Source organism: Rhododendron vialii, chromosome 3a, assembly GCF_030253575.1.
Source record: "Rhododendron vialii isolate Sample 1 chromosome 3a, ASM3025357v1".
NCBI lineage: Eukaryota > Viridiplantae > Streptophyta > Magnoliopsida > Ericales > Ericaceae > Rhododendron > Rhododendron vialii.
Genome location: NC_080559.1, coordinates 1,948,922 through 1,969,120, shown reverse-complemented (window position 1 = coordinate 1,969,120; position 20,199 = coordinate 1,948,922). Strand labels below are relative to the sequence as shown.

Here is a 20,199-nt window from a genome sequence, read left to right as displayed (position 1 = left end):
TCTCATAACTTAGCTGAGCTCGAACATATTTTTGAAGTTCGTTAAGTTTTAAAACCATAAACTATCTATTCGCTTGTTTTAATTTGCTTGTTTATCACCCCTACGTGAAATGATTTTTACTGATGGGCATGGAGTTCCCTCGTGAATTTGGTTACGCAAGCAAATTAAAAGCCCATGAGTATTATTAGAGCTTGAAATTCATGAGTTTGAATCGTGAGGGCATTATCCTGACAGAGGGATTGTTGGGCTTGGAGTGCCTAGTCACATGGAGGGGTTTGCATGATGCCCACTCCCTGCGACCACTCTAAAAACATACAAGCAGGTAAGATATCGAATGCCATAAAAAACTTAATTAAAACTTTCTCTAACACACAAATTGGGGGTTTATGAGAGATGTGGAGAACAATATGTGTTAAAGATATAAATAATAAAAGTTGCCCCTCTCTCTAACAGTTTAAGCTTTTAGATGAGTTGGTGATTAACAATTTAATATGATATCAGAGCAGAAAATAAATACGATGTTCGAATCTCACCGCCCACTTAATGTTAAAATATTTACACATGTACAGCCCGCTCATGGAGGATAGTCTTGCTATGCCTGAGCAAAGATGGAGCTAGCTTTGGGCGTATGGGGGCCACGGCCCCCGCATTGTTTGATTTTTTTTAAAAATTAATGTTAATATTATTTATTTTTTGTTTGTCAAGAACACCTATATATTGTATTTTATGTTGGGTGTTACTGAGACATTTAAATCCTCTAAAAATGTACTCATTTGGGCCCCAAAACTCAATTTCTCTCTCTGTGCCACGATTTTCCATAAATTTTTCCTTCAATTATTAATCTAATACCTCTTTTTATCTCTCTCAACTTACTACTTGAAAAACCTCAACCAAACAAACTATTAGATTTTCGAACTTAAAAATTTCAAAATCTTGTTGTTCATAGTTCGGCACTACATTTGCGAAATTCTGGTTCCGTCCCTGCACGTGAGGGGGCGTGTTGAAGGTATAAATAATAAAAGTTGTCCTTTCTAACACCTTAAGCTTTTAGATGAGTTGGTGGTTAACAATCGGAAAGTGTTACAATATATACTCCTTATTTGGGTGTGCATCATATGCACCTTCATTGAAACACACCAAAATGTTATGATTCCCAAAATATTATGAATCTATTGCTCAAAATTACGAATCATATTGATGAAAAGTTACGAACTTTTAGTATAAAAATTACGATACGAAATAAAATATTATGAATGACCGGTCCTACAAGTAATTTTTTTATGAGGTGACACAATATGAATCACACAATAGGTGCATATGGTACACACCTTAAAGAGGTGTGTATTGAAGACTTTCCCTTAATAATTTAATAGTCTGACAATTACAATTTCGTGCTTCTAATAACTCCACGAGGTTATTTTTTCTCCTATAGGGGTTTTATATTTGTCCGCGACCATATAATATAGCGAATGGCTTTATCGTTGGGTACAATATATATGTGTCCATTCTCTTGTAATCTGTTGACAAATGGTGAAGTGGATCTTTAATTAGCTACTAGCTCCTGGACCCTATTAGATGAACATATATGCCTCAATAGTCGTCAGAAATGTTAATTCCAATTATCATAAATGATTCAATTATTTACTGTCGATAAGAAAGATAACATCAATGTTGCTGCAGGATGCATTCCCAGTGTTGGAGGTAATAGATCTCGATGAAGATTTAGAGATTTTGCGAGACGGGACTTATACGAAAGAGGTATCCATGGAGGTTAGGATTTTTAAATTGTTCTTGTGTCACTTACTAAATAATTGTCTCTGAATATTTATCAGTTATTATTCATCTGATGCTTCAAATTTTTTAATATTTTTTTTAGTTTCTAAGTTTTCCAATTTCTTTGGATTAGGAATGTAGCACAAGTGGCAAAGAAAGTGACCCTAACGGTGAAAAACTTGATGAAGATTTAGAGACTCCCAAGGCCAGCTTAAAGGATAGGCAAGAAAGGCATACTCTTCGGCCCCCAAAAAAGGTTAAAAATGAGTGTCCAAAAAATTCTAGGACCCCTATATATATGTATGTATATATGGCCCCCCAAAAAAATTGCTCTAAGTGTCCTTTACACAAAATAGTCCCAACGGTGAAATACACTGATTATCAACTCCCATAAGCCTTAACCCATTAGGGTATGTTTGGTTTGATATAATGGATTAGACAATGGAATGGAATTGACAATGCATAGAATGGAATTGAGAAGATTAATTTTCAAAGGTTGAATTTTGAGGTATTGTAATGGTTGCATTTTGTTGGGATAACTATCTATAACTACATAATAAGGGAGAACGGTTTTTGAATCTTAGCTCTCTATAAATCATAACCATTTATTTGGTTCATAAATTCTACAGCTCTCCCTCTCCTTCTCCCTCTCTCTCTCAAACAATATTAATTGCACAATTACTACTAATTAGATCTCACGTTGCGAAAACTCTATATCATGCGCTAGGACGGTTTTTGAAACTTATTTCTACATAAATCCGATGGTTCAAAGTTATCCCAAAAATCCTACGGAGGTTACCAAAGAGTCCTAGGGCTAGAAATTTATTTAGATAGAAAGAATAAAAGTCATCTCTCTCTCTCTCTCTCTCTCTCACACACACACTTATCAAACGCTGCTCTCTCTCTACAAGCAACAAAGGTTCCCACAAGGGTAAGGGGATACAACGTGTTAATGCCGTTGAAAATAGTTTGCAATCTGTTTCTTTTCTCTCTCTCTTTTTTCCGTCAAATTTTTTTTTATTTTGGGGGGAAAAGGTGTGGTGGGGTTGCTGATTTGTGTCCATAAAGGTAAGGGGATACAATCTGTTAATGCCATTGAAAATAGTTTGCAATCTGTTTCTTTTCTCTCTTTTTTTTTGTCAATTTTTTATTTTTTATTTTTGAAGAAAAGCTGTGGTGGGGTTGCTGATTTGTGTTTGAAGGTTTGAAAAATTTTATTCTTCCCAGACTCGAACCCTTTTTCAATATGTAGGTTTACCCTTTCATAATCCTTACATGCGAGAGCACCATAGGCTTTGTTTTGATCTTTTTTTAATGTTCAACTTTTTGTTGGTCTAATGAATTTGCTTAAATCTTTAATTGTAACCACTACCATTATAGCTAATACATATGATTGTCAGGAGCTTTCATCAAAAAAAAAAAGAAATTTGCTTAAAAAGTGGATAATTTTTATTGTTAGTATATGATCTTAGACCAAGTTTCTAGCCGTGATCCCTACTCCTCCCTTTAACTTTGCTTCTAGGTAACGTATGCACGTTGATATTGTATTCATATGATTTAGGATCTTGTGAAGTGTCCCCGTCATGTCACGTGTTTCCGAAGTTTCTCACTCCGATACGGTGATCTCTAGAAGTGTCGGTGTTACATGAAAACTAAGCTACCCCTCGGTGTTACATGAACAAGGTTATACTTTGTTCACAGATACAGGAAGAACTCTGTTTGTTCCTATTTTAAGAAAAAATCTTCTCATATAACTTTATAAATTAGCTTCGTTGGCTGGGGTGATTAATAGTTTCATAATTCATTTAAATTGTGTTCAAATCGCATTGCTTTAGGCATTGGAAATCGGTAACTTTGGATGACTGTTGAGCACTGGAACTAGTTTTTATACACTAGACAACTGCAAATTTTACCACCTAGTGTTCGTTATTTCCTCTTTACTGGTGGCTCTGTTTGGAGTAATGTTCAGATGTATTTTCAGTCAAGCTTTGGATATGAGAATGACTAATTTTTTTGGTACTGTTTAGAACAACAAAATGGCAGACACTTCTGCTGCTCAAGCTAGGAAAGGCAAAGATATCCAAGGAATTCCTTGGGAGAGGCTTAATATCACAAGGTAAAAGTATAGGCAAACTAGGCTAGAACAGTACAAGAATTATGAGGACATCCCTCAATCTGGCAAGGGGTCAAAGAAAGTAAGCCCATTGGTCCTTTTCTCAGCTGCTGTTGCGATGCTTTTAATGTTCTGTTGCCATGACGATGTAAACTCATTAACGCCTCATGTTTCTGTTGTGAATAGGATTGCAATGTCACAATGAAAGGGGGTATGTATTATGAGTTCAGACGTAATTCAAGATCTGCGAAATCAACGAGACCTCATTTCCAGGTTGGATGACATTCTCTTTTTCAGTTTTGGTCTCAGCTACAGAATTTGATTGTATTAGATTATTTTCTCTCCGACTCTAAGGCTCCATATTGCTTTTACGAACTATTCTTCTATTTTAGAGTTGCAAAACGTTTCATCACATTTGGAATGTGACCTGCAATGGTATTTAAATGACGAATAGCTCCCTAGCTTTAGGTGCAATCTGCGCAATGTGCCAAACCTTTGGTTGTCCGCTTTTTTTGAATTGGTTTCTGTGCAAACCAATACCTGCCCCCGTATCCCTTGGTTTCTATGTTGATTTTGAGATCCAAATCTGAAGCCCCGGACAGCCAGGATGTAAATGCTGAATGACATATGAGTTTCTTGGAAAAGTAAGCATGAATTGTAAAACTAGTTGAATGCTATCTGTGGGGGGCTGATTTATCCGTGACCTTCTTGAACCCTTCTTTTATCCGATGAATCGTGGAGATGCGACGGCGATCTTCGTGTACCTGCAGAACCGGAGGGAGGTATTTCTCTAGGAAGAAGCTCCGACGAAGTTGTCAGTAAGTGGAGACGGAGGAAAGAAGTTTTGTAAGAGATTTGCAAGGAGAGAGAGAAGTGTATTGAGTAAAAAGATCTGAACCTCTTCCCAGGAGGGGTTCTCCTCTATTTATAGGTTAGGATGTTTGGATGCTGGACAGGCTGGCTCTGCCACCCACATGCTTAGTCACGTTCAGATGACGTCATGAATCAGAGGCATTTAATGAACGCCGCTTCTCGGGAACTGCTTGGCTGCGTTAGTCAACGTCAGACAAGTCACATCAATTAGAGACGTCACTTCGGTTTTTAGAGATGACAACTCATGTATCTCTGGAAGCTTCTAGAAGGTTGTAGAACTGCGGTCTCTGTTAGAACTATGGCTCATATGTTATTGGGGGGTGCGGGGGGGCGTTGTACGGTAGGGTTCGTACAGGGATATTTTTGGAATACAGACAAAATACCAGATTAGGGTTAGAATAGAGTCAATATAAATATTCTATGTTGTAAACCCTAATTCATACTGTGATAATAAAGAACAGCAGCCGCTCTCGCTCCCGTGGACGTACCCGATTTTGGGGAACCACGTATATTTCTGTGTTGATTCTTTATTATTTATACTCGTAAATCGTGTGAATGTGTGTGTCGATCCTAACAAGTGGTATCAGAGCTACAGGCTGTTTAGATCACACAGAAGAACGATGTCATCGAGTTCGTCTGTTTCAAAGTTCGATGGAACTTCGAATTTCGAATTGTGGCAACAGCGGGTAAAGGATCTGTTGGTGCAGCAGGGTTTGTACAAGGGATTGAAGGCGAAGCCAGAAGCCATGTCTAACGACGATTGGGAAGAACTCCAGATGAAGGCGGTGAGTACGATTCGTCTGTGTTTTGCAGATGAAGTTATGTATCACGTGTTGGGTGATGAATCGCCAGCTGGGGTCTGGACTAAACTGGAGAGCAGGTATATGTCAAAATCGTTGACGAATAAACTGTTTCTAAAGCAGAAACTGTTTGGGTTGAAGATGGCCGAGGGTGCTGATCTGATTCAGCATATCAACACGTTCAATTAGGTTGTGAGCGACCTGCAACGGATTGACGTAAAGTTTGAGGAGGAAGACCAAGCGCTGATGTTATTGTGTTCACTACCGATTTCTCTCGAAACCCTAGTTGCAACCTTACTTTGGGGGAAAGAAACCCTAGAACTGGAGGAAGTCACTGCAGCCCTTCTAGCGTATAATCAACACAAGTAACAAACAAAATCGCTACAGGGTGAAGGTCTGGTGGTTAAGGGGTACGGGGATCATGGCAGAAAGAATGAGAGGGGTAAATTAGTTTCGGGGCGTGGGCGGTCTCAGTCAAAGAACAGGTCCGAGGGCACATTTGAGTTCAAGTGTTACAGGTGTCATGAACCGGGGCACATGAAGAAAGACTATCCGCAGAAGAGTAAGGGAACTGACTGGAAGAAGAAGGAAAATACAAGGGAGAGGAAAGATGGATCAACTTTTGCAAAAGTTGTGGAGCAGGAGTCAGATGATGGTGATATGCTTTCGGTCTCAGCAAGTTCAGATCACATGGCAGATTTGGGGATTATGGATTCAGCATGTTTTTTTCACATATCTCCTATCAAGGAATGGTTCAACACATATAGGTTAGTGGATTGTGGTAATATTCTTATGGGTAACGATGCATCGTGTAAAGTCATAGGAATAGGCACAATTAAAATTAGAATGTGTGATGGTGTTGTGAGAACTTTGGGGGATGTTAGACATGTTCCAGAATTGAGAAAGAATTTAATTTCGTTGGGAACCTTAGACTCCAATGGCTGTGGGTATAAAACAGAGAGTGGAGTCACGAAGGTAACGAAGGGTGCTTTGGTGATGATGAAGGCTTGTAAAGTTCCTGGCAATATTTACAAGTTGGGAGGGAGTACAGTTGTAGGTGGAGCTGCTGCCACTACAACAGACGATACTGATGATACTATACTTTGGCATATGCGGTTGGGACATATGGGAGAGTGTGGGATGTTAGAGCTGCATAAGAGGAATCTGCTGAAATGGGTTAAATCGTGTAAATTGGATTTCTGCAAGTTTTGTGTTCTGGGGAAACAGTGTAAGGTGCAGTTTAGGAATGCAACTCACAAAACGAAGGGAATTATTGACTACGTTCATTCAGATGTCTGGGGGCCAGTGAGGGTAGCTTCAAAAGGAGGATCTCTATATTTCTTGACCTTTATTGATGATTTTTCAAGGAAAGTTTGGGTGTACTTCATGAAGCACAAGTCTGAAGTCTTTGCTAAGTTCAGAGTGTGGAAAACTGAAGTGGAAAACCAGATAGGGAAAAAGATTAAGTGCCTCAGGACAGATAATGGGAAAGAATTCAAGAATGGGCCTTTTCTGAAGTTTTGTGAGGAACATGAGATTCAGCGACACTTTACAGTTCAGAAGACACCACAGCAGAATGGGGTGGCAGAAAGTATGAACAGAACCATTACAGAAAGGGCACGGTGTTTGAGATTGAATGCTGGACTTTCGAAGGTTTTTTGGGCAGAAGCAGTGAGTATGGCATGCTTTGTTATAAACAAGTCACCGAGTGCTGTTTTGAATGGGAAGGTAGCAGAGGAGATGTGGACAGAGAAAGAGTTTGACTACTCAGGGTTGAGAGTTTTTTGGGTGTCCGGCCTATGTTCATGTTCCCAGTGATGAGAGGTCAAAGCTTGATGCGAAGTCTAGACAGTGTATCTTTCTTGGTTATGAGAAAGGGGTCAAAGGGTACAAGCTTTGGGATTCAGAGACAAAGAATGTGGCGATCAGTAGGGATGTGGTATTTGATGAGAACTCTATGATCAAGGCACATTAGAGGGTTCAAAATTCTGAGTCTGAGGAAGTGAACAGCAAACAGCAGGGCGTACAGATTGAGCTGGAGAGTTTTGATATAGGTGATACTCAGCCAGATGAACAGCTTGATCAACAGCAGCAGCAGGAGCAGCAGCAAAAGCTTGGCCGTTGGGAGAACCAAGCGCACTATCAAGCCACCAGTGAGGTATGGGCTTGATGACTTGGTTTTTGATGCATTGACTACTACTAGTGGGGATCCATCTACTTTTCAGGATGCTATTACGAGTTCTGAAAGGGACCAATGGATGAAAGCCATGGTAGAGAAAATGGAGTCTTTGCATAAGAATAAGACTTGGGAGTTGAAAGAACTGCCCAAGAAAAGGAAACCAGTGGGTTGTAAGTGGGTATACAAGCGGAAATAGGCAGCAACAGAAAAAGAGAGGGAAAAGTTCAAGGCTCGGTTAGTGGCAAAGGGGTATTTACAGAGGAAGGGGATTGATTTTGATGAGGTCTTTTCTCCAGTGGTGAGGCATACGTCAATCAGGATTATCTTGGCATTAGTGGCTAGCTATGATCTGGAGTTAGAGCAGATGGATGTGAAAACGACATTCCTCCATGGTGATTTGGAGGAAGTTATATACATGGAACAGCCTGAGGGGTTCAAGCAGCCAGAGACTGAGCATCTTGTTTGTAAGTAGAAGAAGTCCCTTTATGGGCTGAAATAGTCTCCAAAACAATGGTACAAGAGGTTTGACTCTTTCATGATACGGATTGGGTACACACGCTGTGAGTATGATTGTTGCGTTTATGTTAAGAGTCTTGATGATGGTTTCTATATTTTCTTGCTTCTTTATGTGGATGATATGCTGATTGCTGCAAAGAGTATGGTTGAGGTAAACAGGTTGAAGTCTTTATTGGGTAAAGAGTTTGACTTGAAGGATTTAGGAGCGGCTAGGAAGATACTTGGGATGGAGATTCGCAAAGATAGGTCAGCTGGTAAGTTGTGGTTATCTCAAAAGAATTATGAGGTGAAAGTGTGATGTGAAATTTTAATGTACTCGCAAGCGCACGAATCGTACCGAAGTATAGTAATGCAAGAGCGAGGTCGAACCCACAGGGACTTGTGATTTTTTATAGGAAAACTAAATAATTTTAAAGTGATTAAACCCTAACCTAATTGACAAAAAGTTGTGATTGATTCTTAAACTAAAAGTAAAAAGTAAAAACAATAAACTAAATTATCAAAGACGAGAAAATTAAAGCTTCTTTTTAACCAAATGAGAAAATACTAAGGTTTCGGAATCCACACCCATTAACTTGTATCATTATATATTCATGATCATTAACTTTACCCAAAATTTCTTCATGATAATCTGAAAGCTAATTCTGTTACTATGGAAAGTATTATCGTGAAAGAAAATCAAAAAGTCTAATGTTTGTTCCTCTCCCCTCACAAGTATAAAACCAAATCATTAATTGTATCCACTTTTAACAAATCACAATAAATATCCAGTTTTTTAGTTAACAATGAAAATCCAGCATTCAATGTTAAAGACAATTCCAAATCATGAGAAAAACATGATTGAACTCATATCCAAAATTTATCCCTAACAGTTGATTTGGAGTAAAAACAATTTAATCATAATTGAAACCACATATTCGGGTAAAATCAAATCTCATAAATATATAGATAATAATCGTTAATGGGGCTTCATCCTCAACCCTAGTTTAAGAGTTTAGCCGCTCATGGAGTCAAAACCCATAAACACGTAAAGATAAAACTCCATTAAAACAGCTTACGAAAGAAAACGAATAATGATTTCTCCTAATTTTTCTTCGCTGCGCCGGGATGGTGCTCTGCTTTGTGATCTCCAATTCGTATATCTCTAGCCGAACCCTTTTGTTTGCTTTATAATGTGTCCGAGTAACTCTGTTAATGGAAAGAGAATCAACTTTTTTTGGTTTTCAAACTTTCCTAATACACTGAGGCCTTGATTTCTTCCCACGTTGCTAGACCTTGGCCTCTTGCAATGCTTACCAAAAAAGTTGTATGGCGACAAATAGGAAATGTACAATAGCAAATTAATTTCCATGTTTGTTCTTGATCTCGGACCCACCAGTTAAAATAACTCAGCCGGCGCATGAGGTTGTTTGAATCCAACAGCCGAAATATAAGTTGTATATCATTTTTTTCTCTGCAAGTTAACAAATCAATATAAGTTTCCAAAAGGAGAATAATAATAACCAATTAAGCATAATTAAGAACTAACATGATATGATATAGGGCTTCTATGTGTCGATATTTTATGCTCATCAAAAGTGTTGGAGAGGTTTAGTATGAATAATGCCAAACCGGTCAGCACTCCATTGGCAAGTCATTTCAGATTATCTTCAGCTCAGTGTCCGCTGTCAGATGAAGAAATTGAGGATATGTCAAGGGTGCCTTATGCAAGTGCAGTGGGTTGCTTAATGTATGCAATGGTTTGTACGACGCTTGATTTGGCACATGCAGTTAGCACAGTCAGTAAGTACATGGCCAAACCAGGCAGAGAGCATTGGAAGGCAGTCAAGTGGATGTTCAGATACTTGAAAGGTGCTTCAGATTGTGGGATTATGTTTGGTAGGCAACGGGGTCAGATTTCAGTTGTTGGGTATGTGGATGCGGATTATGCTGGGGGTTTGGATGACAGAAGGTCTACAACTGGTTATGTGTTTACACTTATGGGTGGGCCTATTTGTTGGAGATCCATGGTACAACCTCTGGTGGCTTTATCCACTACTGAGTCTGAGTATATGGCGGTGACTGAGGCAGCTAAGGAAGCATTGTGGCTGAAAGGGTTTGTTAAGGAGCTTAGCATAGATCAAGGTAGTGTTCAGTTGCATTGTGATAGTCAAAGTGCCATTTATTTGGCAAAGCATCAGGTGTATCATGCTTGAACCAAGCATATCGACGTGAGATTTCACAAGGTGAGAGAGTTGATTGATGCAGGAGATTTGATACTAGAAAAGGTGCACACTTCTGAGAATGCAGCTGATATGTTGATAAAGACGGTTACTGCAGACAAGTTCAAGCATTGCTTGGACTTGGTTAATGTCTCTCGGTGCTAGGAAAATGGAGGCATCCCCCCAACTTATTGGATAGTGATGGTTATCTTCTGAAGGGGCGAGAGTGAATTCGCCAAGGTGGAGATTGTTAGAACTATGACTCATATGTTATTGGGGGGTGTGGGGGGCGTTGTACGGTAGGGTTCGTACATAGGTATTTTTGGGATATAGACCAAATACCAGATTAGGGTTAGAATAGAGTCAATATAAATACTCTATGTTGTAAACCCTAATTCATACTGTGATAATAAAAAACAGCAGCCGCTCTCGCTCCCGTGGACGTACCCGATTTTGGGGAACCACGTATATCTCTGTGTTGATTCTTTATTGTTTATACTCGTAAATTGTGTGAGTGTGTGTGTCGATCCTAACAGTCTCCAAACAGGGTCAATCTTACCGAGCAAATATAGGGCCGAAGGTAGAAGACTTCACCGAACAATAGAGATAACTGCCGAATGAAATGAGCTCCATGACACTCGGAAAAGACCTCGAAGCTCGGCAGAATATCCCGGACCCTCCAATCCTTCGAGAAATGAATGTTGTGAGGTGTCAGGGTGCAAATCTACTTACAGATGAGTCGAGACAATTGAATGAAGGGTCTACACATGGCATTACCCTCTTGGTCCACCCGACCCTTCTGAACCTTCGGATATTTCAGCCCACTACACTATCCTCAATGTCCTGGAAAGTGATGTGTATGTGCTGCATAGGTGCATACCACCAATCATATGCCGGCTTTGTAGACGTTGTAAGAGATATGGGACAAATGTTGGTTTACACTCAAACTGTGTACTCCAATCGTAGAAGAGAATGATTAGTACAATTCAGAGAAAGATACCACGAATTATACCACGAATGCTAAGACCTTAGTTTCATAAAAGGTGAGAGAGGCTGATCACTGGGATTGAGAAGCCCATAACTTTAGAAATTTATTAATACCGCATACACGAATGACCATATATGTAAATTGTGTTGCATTGTTTTGGACATTTCAAGATAAGAGTTTTCCATGCATGTCAGTAATGCATGTTCTTACACTAACTTTGTCATTCTTGTTTATTGATATTATGTGTTGCATATGACATACCCAAATCCTTAAATCATGTTGGTGATGGACTTAGGTTAAATGATATTGTAAGTTTATGGCATAACACCATTACCTATATGAGAATATTGTTTAGTTTTCTAGAGTTAGCTACTTTTTTGATTTGTAGCATAGTTGACTGACAGAAATTTTGTGCTTGGTGTTGCAGTCGAGCAACTCGGTTTGGGCTACATCAAAGCATGATGTTTACCTTCAGTCACATTTTTCTGTTACTCATTGGTCTGCATTAACTTGTAACAAGACTGAGGTTCTTAATAGTTCTGGTCATGTCGCACCATGTGAGGTGATTCTCATGATTCCCTCTATTTTGGCTTGCTTCCCGTTTCTATCTCGATCTTTCTATGTTGTGTGTGTGTGTGTGTCTTAAAACAAGAAAAACTTGTATTTCTGTATTTTTGGTCTTCTACGAATTAATTCGATGTCTTTGCTCGATCCATATAGAAACATCAAGGAAGTCTACTGGAAGGATTTACCCGGACTCAAGTTAGCACAATTGCAGTAAAAGATAGGTTGCTTGTTGCTGGGGGGTTCAAGGGAGAACTCATTTTCAAGGTAACTTAGTTGAGTTTACTTGTGTGACATTTACTGAAAGTGTGAGAGTTCATAAATTAGTTAGCCTTGGTTTGTTGCTTGCATTCCCACTTTTAATGTCCAAGACAGAAGTTTGGTTTCCGTGTATGTATGAGGAATTTTTGTTTTCAACTTCACTTCTAGTTTTATCTTTCGCATCTCACTAACCTGATGCTGTTAAAATTAATGCTTTATTATCTTTTTGTAATTGGACCAAGTATTTTGTTGTGTTTGGGCCAAATGTTAATGGGCTACTTTATTTCCTTTTGTAATTGGGCTCTTTTGTCTGCTATAGCCCAAGTTTGTTTTTGTAAGTCTACCCTAGTTTTTAAAGGAGTAATGAAATGAAAAAGAAATAGCAGCCCCTCTTTTACGTTTTTTTTTTGCTGCTGCTTGTATCCACAGAGACCCCTCTCTCTTCCCCTGTTTTCTTGTTGCTCTCGACTGCTACTGCTGTATTGGGCAGCCCCAATTTCTTAGTTCTTTCTCCAAGTTAGGCTAGGAAAATGCCAACATAAGTGGTATCAGAGCTAGGTTGGATCAAGAACAAGTTGGGAGTGAAGATTTGTGAAGGGGAAACAAAACCTTAGAAAGTCTACAACAATGGCAAGTTCAAACAATCAAAACATGGGAGCTCTACCACTTTCTTTTCCACTTCTCAATGGAGAAAACTATGAACTTTGGTGTGTGAAGATGAAACCCAACTCATGTCAAATGATGTTTAGGAATATGTTCAAGATGGGTTTGAAGATTATGAAGGTGTGGAGGTGGCTTTATCAAATGAGCAAAAGAAACAATTGAAAGTGGATAATAGGATGAATGCAAAAGCTCTCTCCATGATTTAACAAGGTATTTCCGACAATCTCTTTCATAGAATCATTAATGAAACCAAAGCCAAGAAAGTATGGGATATTCTTTACAATGAATATAGAGGCAATTTGAAGGTAAAAGCCATCAAACTTCAATCTTTGAGAAGAGATTATGAGAATTTGAAAATGAAGGATAGTGAATTGTTGAATGATTATTTTTCTAGACTTATGGATGTTGTGAATCAAATGAAAACATATGGGGAAGATGTTGCTACTCAAAAAATTGTTGAGAAAATCTTGATTAATTTGCCGAAGAAGTATGATTCCATTGTTGCCGTTATTGAAAATACTCAATATTTAGCTACTTTGAGTGTCGAAGAATTGATGGGTTCCCTTAAGACATTTGAGCAAAGATTGAATAGGCAATCTGAAAAGTCAATTGAGAGTGCCTTTCAATCTAAGCTTAATGTTTGTACCCCAAAGCTCCATGGGAAAGGATCTTCTTCAAGTCATAATCAATCTAGAGGGTAATTTTCAAGTGGTGGAAATGATAGAGGAAGAGGAAGAGGAAGGAACAATTTTCAAAGTGGAAACAACTTGCAAAGGGGAAACAACTTTCAAGTAAGAGGGATTTGTAAAAGGGGTAGTCATGTTGATAAAGATTGTTGGTTTCGAGGGAAGCCACAATGTTACAATTGCAACAAATTTGGGCATGTCAAAAAGGATTACCGAGTCACAAACAATCAACAAGCTAATTACTCCGAAGAGCAAGAAGGTGGAGGGTGCATGTTTTATACTTGTCAAGCGGCTTCCGAGCAAAAGAATGATGTGTGGTTCCTTGATAGTGGTTGTAGTAACCACATGACTGGAGATGAGAGTATCTTTGTGAAGATCAATACTTCCTCCAATTCTCAAGTAAAGATAGGAAATGATGCCTTAGTCCAAGCAAAGGGAAATGGTACTATTGTCGTGGAGACAAAGAAGGGTACAAGGAATATCTCGGATGTGCTACTTGTTTCGGACTTGGAGCAAAACTTGTTGAGTGTTGAGCAACTTATAGAGCATGGGAACACCATTCAATTTGAAGGATACTCTTGCAAGATTTATGACAAAGGGGGGAGAAACCAAGTTGTAGCAAAAGTCAAGATGGAGAAGAATAGAAGCTTCCCTCTCACTTTTCGCTAGTCTAAGCATGTGGCCTTGAAAGTGGATGTGCTAGATGATTCATGGCTTTGGCATAGAAGATTTGGGCATTTGAATTTCCAAAGCATGAAGAACTTACAACAAAAGAACATGGTGCATGGCTTGCCAACTATTCATGAAGTCAAGCAAGTTTGTGAAGGTTGTGCACTTGGAAAGCATCACCGAGAGTCATTTCCAAAAGACAAGGCGTGGAGGGCTAGAGCACCATTGGAGCTTGTTCATACCACTGTGTGCGGGCCTATGGATACACCATCTCATGGAGGTAACAAGTACTTTATCATTTTTATTGATGATTTTTCTAGAATGACATGGGTTTATTTCATGAGACAAAAATCCGATATTTTCTCAATCTTTAAAAAGTTTCAAAGTCTTGTAGAAAGACAAAGTGGCCATCTAATGAAAGTGTTGAGAAGTGATAGGGGTGGTGAGTACACTTCAAATGAATTCCATAAATTTTGTGAAGACATTGGCATGGAAAGGCAACTAACCTTTGGGTACACTCCACAACAAAATGGAGTGGCGGAGAGGAAGAATAGAACCATTGAGGAGATGTCAAAATCAATGTTACATGAGAAGGGATTGCCCAAGACTTTTTGGGGTGAAGCCGTTTGTACGGCGGACTACTTGATGAATCGATGCCCAACAAAGGCCGTTGAAAATATTACTCCATTTCAAGCTTGGAGTGGGAGAAAGCCATCCGTGAATCACTTGAAGGTTTTTGGATCCATTTGTTATGCTCATGTTCCAAAAGTAAAAAGGAGCAAGCTTAATGAAACTAGTCAAAAGTGTATGTTTGTGGGTTATAGCTCCCAATCAAAGGGCTATAGACTCTTCAATTTGACCATAAACAATGTGATTATTTTTAGAGATGTTCTTTTTGATGAGAAGGCATATTGGGATTGGAAGGGGAATGTGGTGCAAAACCAAGTCCTTTTCAATTATGAAGAACCGGAGAGTCAAGAAGATGAAGAATGTGATGATCTTGAAGCTCCAAATCAAACTCCTCCAACTTCTCCATCAAGCTCAAGCTCCTCATCTCCAAGTTCAACTCCAAGAAGAATGAAAAGCCTTAGTGATGTGTATGCGAGTTGTAATTTTTGTGTTGTTGAACCGGAGACCTTTGAAGAAGCAATTAAGGAGGAAGCTTGGAAGAAAGCTATGGAAGAGGAAATTCATGTCATCGAGAAGAACAAATGTAACGCCCCAAGCAGACCACTGGCCCAATACCTTGATTTTGATCCACAAGGCTAGCCACACCACATGGTCCAAAAGCTTAAGCACAAGGTACTAGTAGTAGCCCACAAGGTTTGTTATATGCCCAAGATCATCCATGTAGACTTCCGTTGTGGGACGAGGTGTTACAATCTCCCCAACTTTATAGCCTCGCGCCCTCGCGAGGGGTTAAGCACTATAATCACCGATACAAATCAAATCAACAACCAAATTAAATCAAACTCCAAGGCCCACATGGTCGTGCACATGGATGGCTTTGATACCACCTGTAACGCCCTAAGTAGACCACTGGCCCAATACCTTGATTTTGATCTACAAGCCACACAATATGGCCCAAAAGCTTAAGCACAAGGTACTAGTAATAGCCCACAAGGTTTGTTATATGCCCAAGATCATCCATGTAGACTTCCATGGTGGGACGGGGTGTTACAACAAAACTTGAGAGTTGGTGGAGAGGCCAAAAGACAAAGAAGTTATTGGTGTGAAGTGGATTTTCAAAACAAAGCTCAACCCCAATGATTCCATTCAAAAGCACAAAGCAAGACTTGTTGCAAAAGGGTATTCTCAACAACCCGGAATTGATTTTCAAGAGACATTTGCACCGGTGGCTCGACATGACACAATTAGATCTCTTGTTGCCTTAGCGGCATTGAAGGGATGGTTCTTGTATCAACTTGATGTGAAATCGGCCTTCTTAAATGGTGTCTTGGAGGAAGATGTGTTCGTTGTTCAACCTCAAGGTTTCATTGTCAAAGACAAGGAACAAAAAGTGTACAAGTTGAAGAAGGCATTATATGGGCTAAAACAAGCACCCCGGGTATGGTATAGTAAGATTGACTCTTACTTCAATGAAAGAGAATTTCAAAGAAGCAAAAGTGAGACAACCTTGTACATCAAGAGGCAAGGTAACACCGGTATTCTCATTGTTTCTATCTATGTTGATGATTTGGTTTTTACCGGTAGCAACGTGAAAATGATTGAGGATTTTAAAAGAGATATGATGAAGAAGTATGAAATGAGTGATTTGGGTCTCTTGCATTATTTCTTGGGCATTGAAATTTATCAAAGTAAAGAGGATATTTTCATTTGTTAAAGAAAGCATGCAAGAACTATTCTTGAGAAGTTCAAGATGAGAGAATGCAAGCCGGTTGCAACTCCCTTGATTGTGAATGAGAAATTGTCAAAAGAAGATGAAAGCAAAAAGGTGAATGAATCTCTTTATAGAAGCTTGGTTGGAAGCTTGCTGTACTTGACTATCACAAGGCCGGATTTCATGTATGCCACAAGCATGTTATCCCGATTCATGCACAATGCAAGCCAAACTCATTTTGGAGTGGCTAAGAGGGTCTTGAGATACTTACAAGGTACAATTGATTATGGCGTTTTGTATGAGAAGAATGTTGATGCAAAATTGCTAGGATTTTGTGATAGTGATTGGGCCGGATGTGTTGATGATATGAAGAGCACTTCCGGATATGCTTTTTCTCTTGGCTCGGGTGTCTTCTTATGGGCATTTAAGAAGCAACAAACCGTGGCGCAATCTACCGCCGAGGCCGAGTATGTGTCGGCATCATTGGCAACCTCTCAAGCAATATGGCTAAGGAGGATTTTAGAGGATGTTGGTGAAAAGCAAAGAGAGGCTACTCCAATTTTGTGTGACAACAAATCTGCAATTGCAATGACAAAGAATCCCGTCTACCATAGTTGCACCAAACACATTGCCATCAAACATCACTTCATTCGAGGGGCCGTGGAAGATGAAGAGATTCAACTCAAGTATTGTGCAACCTTTAGACCAAGTAGCGGACATTTTCACCAAAGCTCTTTCAAAGGAAAAGTTGCAATATTTTAGAGAAATGTTGGGTGTTACAACAAAGCATTAAGGGGGAGTGTTAAAATTAATGCTTTATTATCTTTTTGTAATTGGACCAAGTATTTTGTTGTGTTTGGGCCAAATGTTAATGGGCTACTTTATTTCCTTTTGTAATTGGGCTCTTTTGTTTGCTATAGCCCAAATTTGTTTTATGTGTAAGTCTACCCTAGTATTTAAAGGAGTAATGAAATGAAAAAGAAATAGCAGCCCCTCTTTTACGTTTTTTTTTTGTTGCTGCTTGTATCCACAGAGACCCCTCTCCCTTCCCCTGTTTTCTTGTTGCTCTCGGATGCTACTGCTGTATTGGGCAGCCCCCATTTCTCCCAATTTCTTAGTTCTTTCTCCAAGTTAGGCTAGGAAAATGCCAACAGATGCATGTTCTCTTTAAAATGTTTAACCTAATGAGATTACGTTGATTTTCTGCTTTACCGTCTTGTTTTTTCTACTTTGAACTCGCCTGCTCGTAGCCCTGATAAGTATTTGTTGTAAAAACCTGTGAACTGTACGAAGGATCGTGAAACTAACTACCATGTTTCATTAGACGATGGAACTTTTTCAGAATGGTGTAGGGAAATGTATATCTAGATGGAAGAATGCTTTGGTGTTATACCTTTTTTAGAAGTTGTCTTCTGTTGCTTTGAGTTTTGTGTTAATCTGAATACGGGCATTGATGAATCACTCCTTTTTTGCCACAGAATTTAGATAGACCTGGAGTTTGCTTCTGCACGAGGACAACATACGAAGATAACGCATCTACTAATGTAGTAGAGATGTACAATGCTCAGAAGTAGTCTCTTTTGCCCTAGTGTTGGTGTTGGGATTTATTCACTTACTGAGGTTGAATCTCACTCCCCCTTGCCCAGCAGTGGTGCAGTTCATTTAACAGTTGCCAACAATGATTGTGGAGTTAGAGACTTTGATATGGAAAAATTTCAGCTTTCTAAAAATTTCAGCTTTCCTTGGCCAGTGAATGTAAGCCCCCTCTCCCTCTCTCCTGCTCCATCCTCCCTCCGTCTTTCTCTTGGTAGAGTTTAGACAGGCTAAAAGTTCCCATCTTTTTGGTGGCAGTATTTTCCATCACTTGATCGTAGTGATTTATGTTTGAATTAGGACCATCTGAATTGCCATTTGCAAATATTGTCATGTGATTATCCAGTTTATTTGAACTTTGAGTTCACAGTCGTGTCACAGCCTATATGTCTAAGGTGGGATAGTTTTAGTATGGGAAGAAGAAGACGGATCTGTGTCTTCTTCTTTTTGTCTCCCTCCTCCCCGTGATGAGTCTTTCGTATGCGGCTGAGTTGAAGATGTAAGAGGAGAATTTGGTATCAAAATAAGTGATTTTCTATCTAAGGTTTTGCAGCTAACGGTGTATCTAAAACAACACTCGAACCATCACTTTTTATTTTGTCCTCTGGTGTGGGGGTGGGAATCCTGGCATTACTTGGCAGCTGCTTGTATCTTGCTTCATTGCTGTTGATAATGGTAATAAGGCCGCGTTGAAGTGGTCGTTTGGAATTTGCAATGTGTTTATTTTATTTTTTTTTGTCGCAGCACACTTCCTTGAGTCCTGATGGTAAACTTCGTATAATTGTCGGAGATAACCCAGAGGGTATGTTGGTGGACTCCGGAACTGGGAAGGTAATTTGTCTGTTATTGCTTTCACCCTCTCCCTCTTCTAAAGTATTTTTAGTAAGCAGTGTAGCCTGAAAAGTTGGTATAATTTGAATTTTTATACTTTTGCAGATGGTCGCGTCTTTGGTTGGTCACTTGGATTTCTCATCTGCATCAGCATGGCACCCTGATGGCCTCACCTTTGCTACTGGGAATCAGGACAAAACCTGCCGGATTTGGGATGCCCGAAACCTATCCAAGTCAGTGGCGGCTTTGAGGGGGAATCTCGGAGCCATCCAACCGATTTGCTACTCATCCGATGGTCGTTTCATGGCAATGGCAGAGCCTACTGATTTCGTCCATGTTTTCGATGCCAAAAGTGGGTATGAGAAGGAACAAGAGATCGATTTCTTTGGCGAGGTATCTGGCATGTCTTTCAGTCCTGACACGGAATTGCTCTTTATTGGAGTGTGTGACGCTATTGGAGTGTGGGACCGTACATATGGTGGCCTTCTTGAGTTTGGCCGACGAAGGAATAACTCATGCCCTGATTCTATCATCTGAGTGGGTGATTGGACCTCTCTGCAAATAAGTGTACAAATAAATATGCAAAGGGGGGCTCTCTCATTCTATCATCTCAGTTTGGCATAAAAATGTAATTAATGTGTTGTGGGATTTAGGTTGTTAGTGTTTTTTTAGTTGGAGTGTTCTGTTTGGACCGAAGGCGGAGAAGCGTTGGTCGTGCAAACGGAGAAACTTGAATTGGGATTTATCAAAGATGTGTCATTTCATGTCTTGATTTTGAGATATTGTAATGGATGTTTTTTTGGGATAACTATATACTTTTATTTTGTAATGGTAAATTTTTTGTAATAGTTTTTTTTATGAAACTCATTGTAGACCAACTTTTATATAGAAAATATGGGAAAACCTCGTTCAAGAGGTTCGCTTTTAGTCTCCAAAACTTATGAGCCGGCCCTGGAGACTCCTACCAAACGTAGTCATGTAACTTGCTGTTATTAAAGAATTATCATAATATTAACGATGCGGGCCTCTGACCGGCTTGATTTTTTTTAGTTTTTTTAACCGAGTCTTCTTGGGTTTTTTCTCTTAATTTTCATTGCACTCAGGTCAAATTTTTGGATTAATCATTTGTTTAGACGGAAGTAATCAAA

At 39.4% G+C, this 20,199-nt stretch overlaps 1 protein-coding gene across 1 annotated transcript; it reads left to right on the top strand.

Annotated features, from left to right (window-relative positions):
• Window positions 1–2,644: 2,644 nt before the first annotated feature.
• Window positions 2,645–19,761, top strand: LOC131320829 (uncharacterized WD repeat-containing protein C2A9.03-like). Its single transcript, XM_058351716.1, has 9 exons — window positions 2,645–2,704; window positions 3,801–3,968; window positions 4,073–4,159; window positions 11,871–12,005; window positions 12,164–12,274; window positions 18,106–18,197; window positions 18,277–18,382; window positions 18,965–19,051; window positions 19,157–19,761. Exons 3-9 carry the CDS (start codon window positions 4,088–4,090, stop codon window positions 19,586–19,588), a joined length of 1,035 nt encoding a protein of 344 aa, XP_058207699.1. The 5' UTR covers window positions 2,645–2,704; window positions 3,801–3,968; window positions 4,073–4,087; the 3' UTR covers window positions 19,589–19,761.
• The last annotated feature ends 438 nt before the right edge of the window (window positions 19,762–20,199 follow it).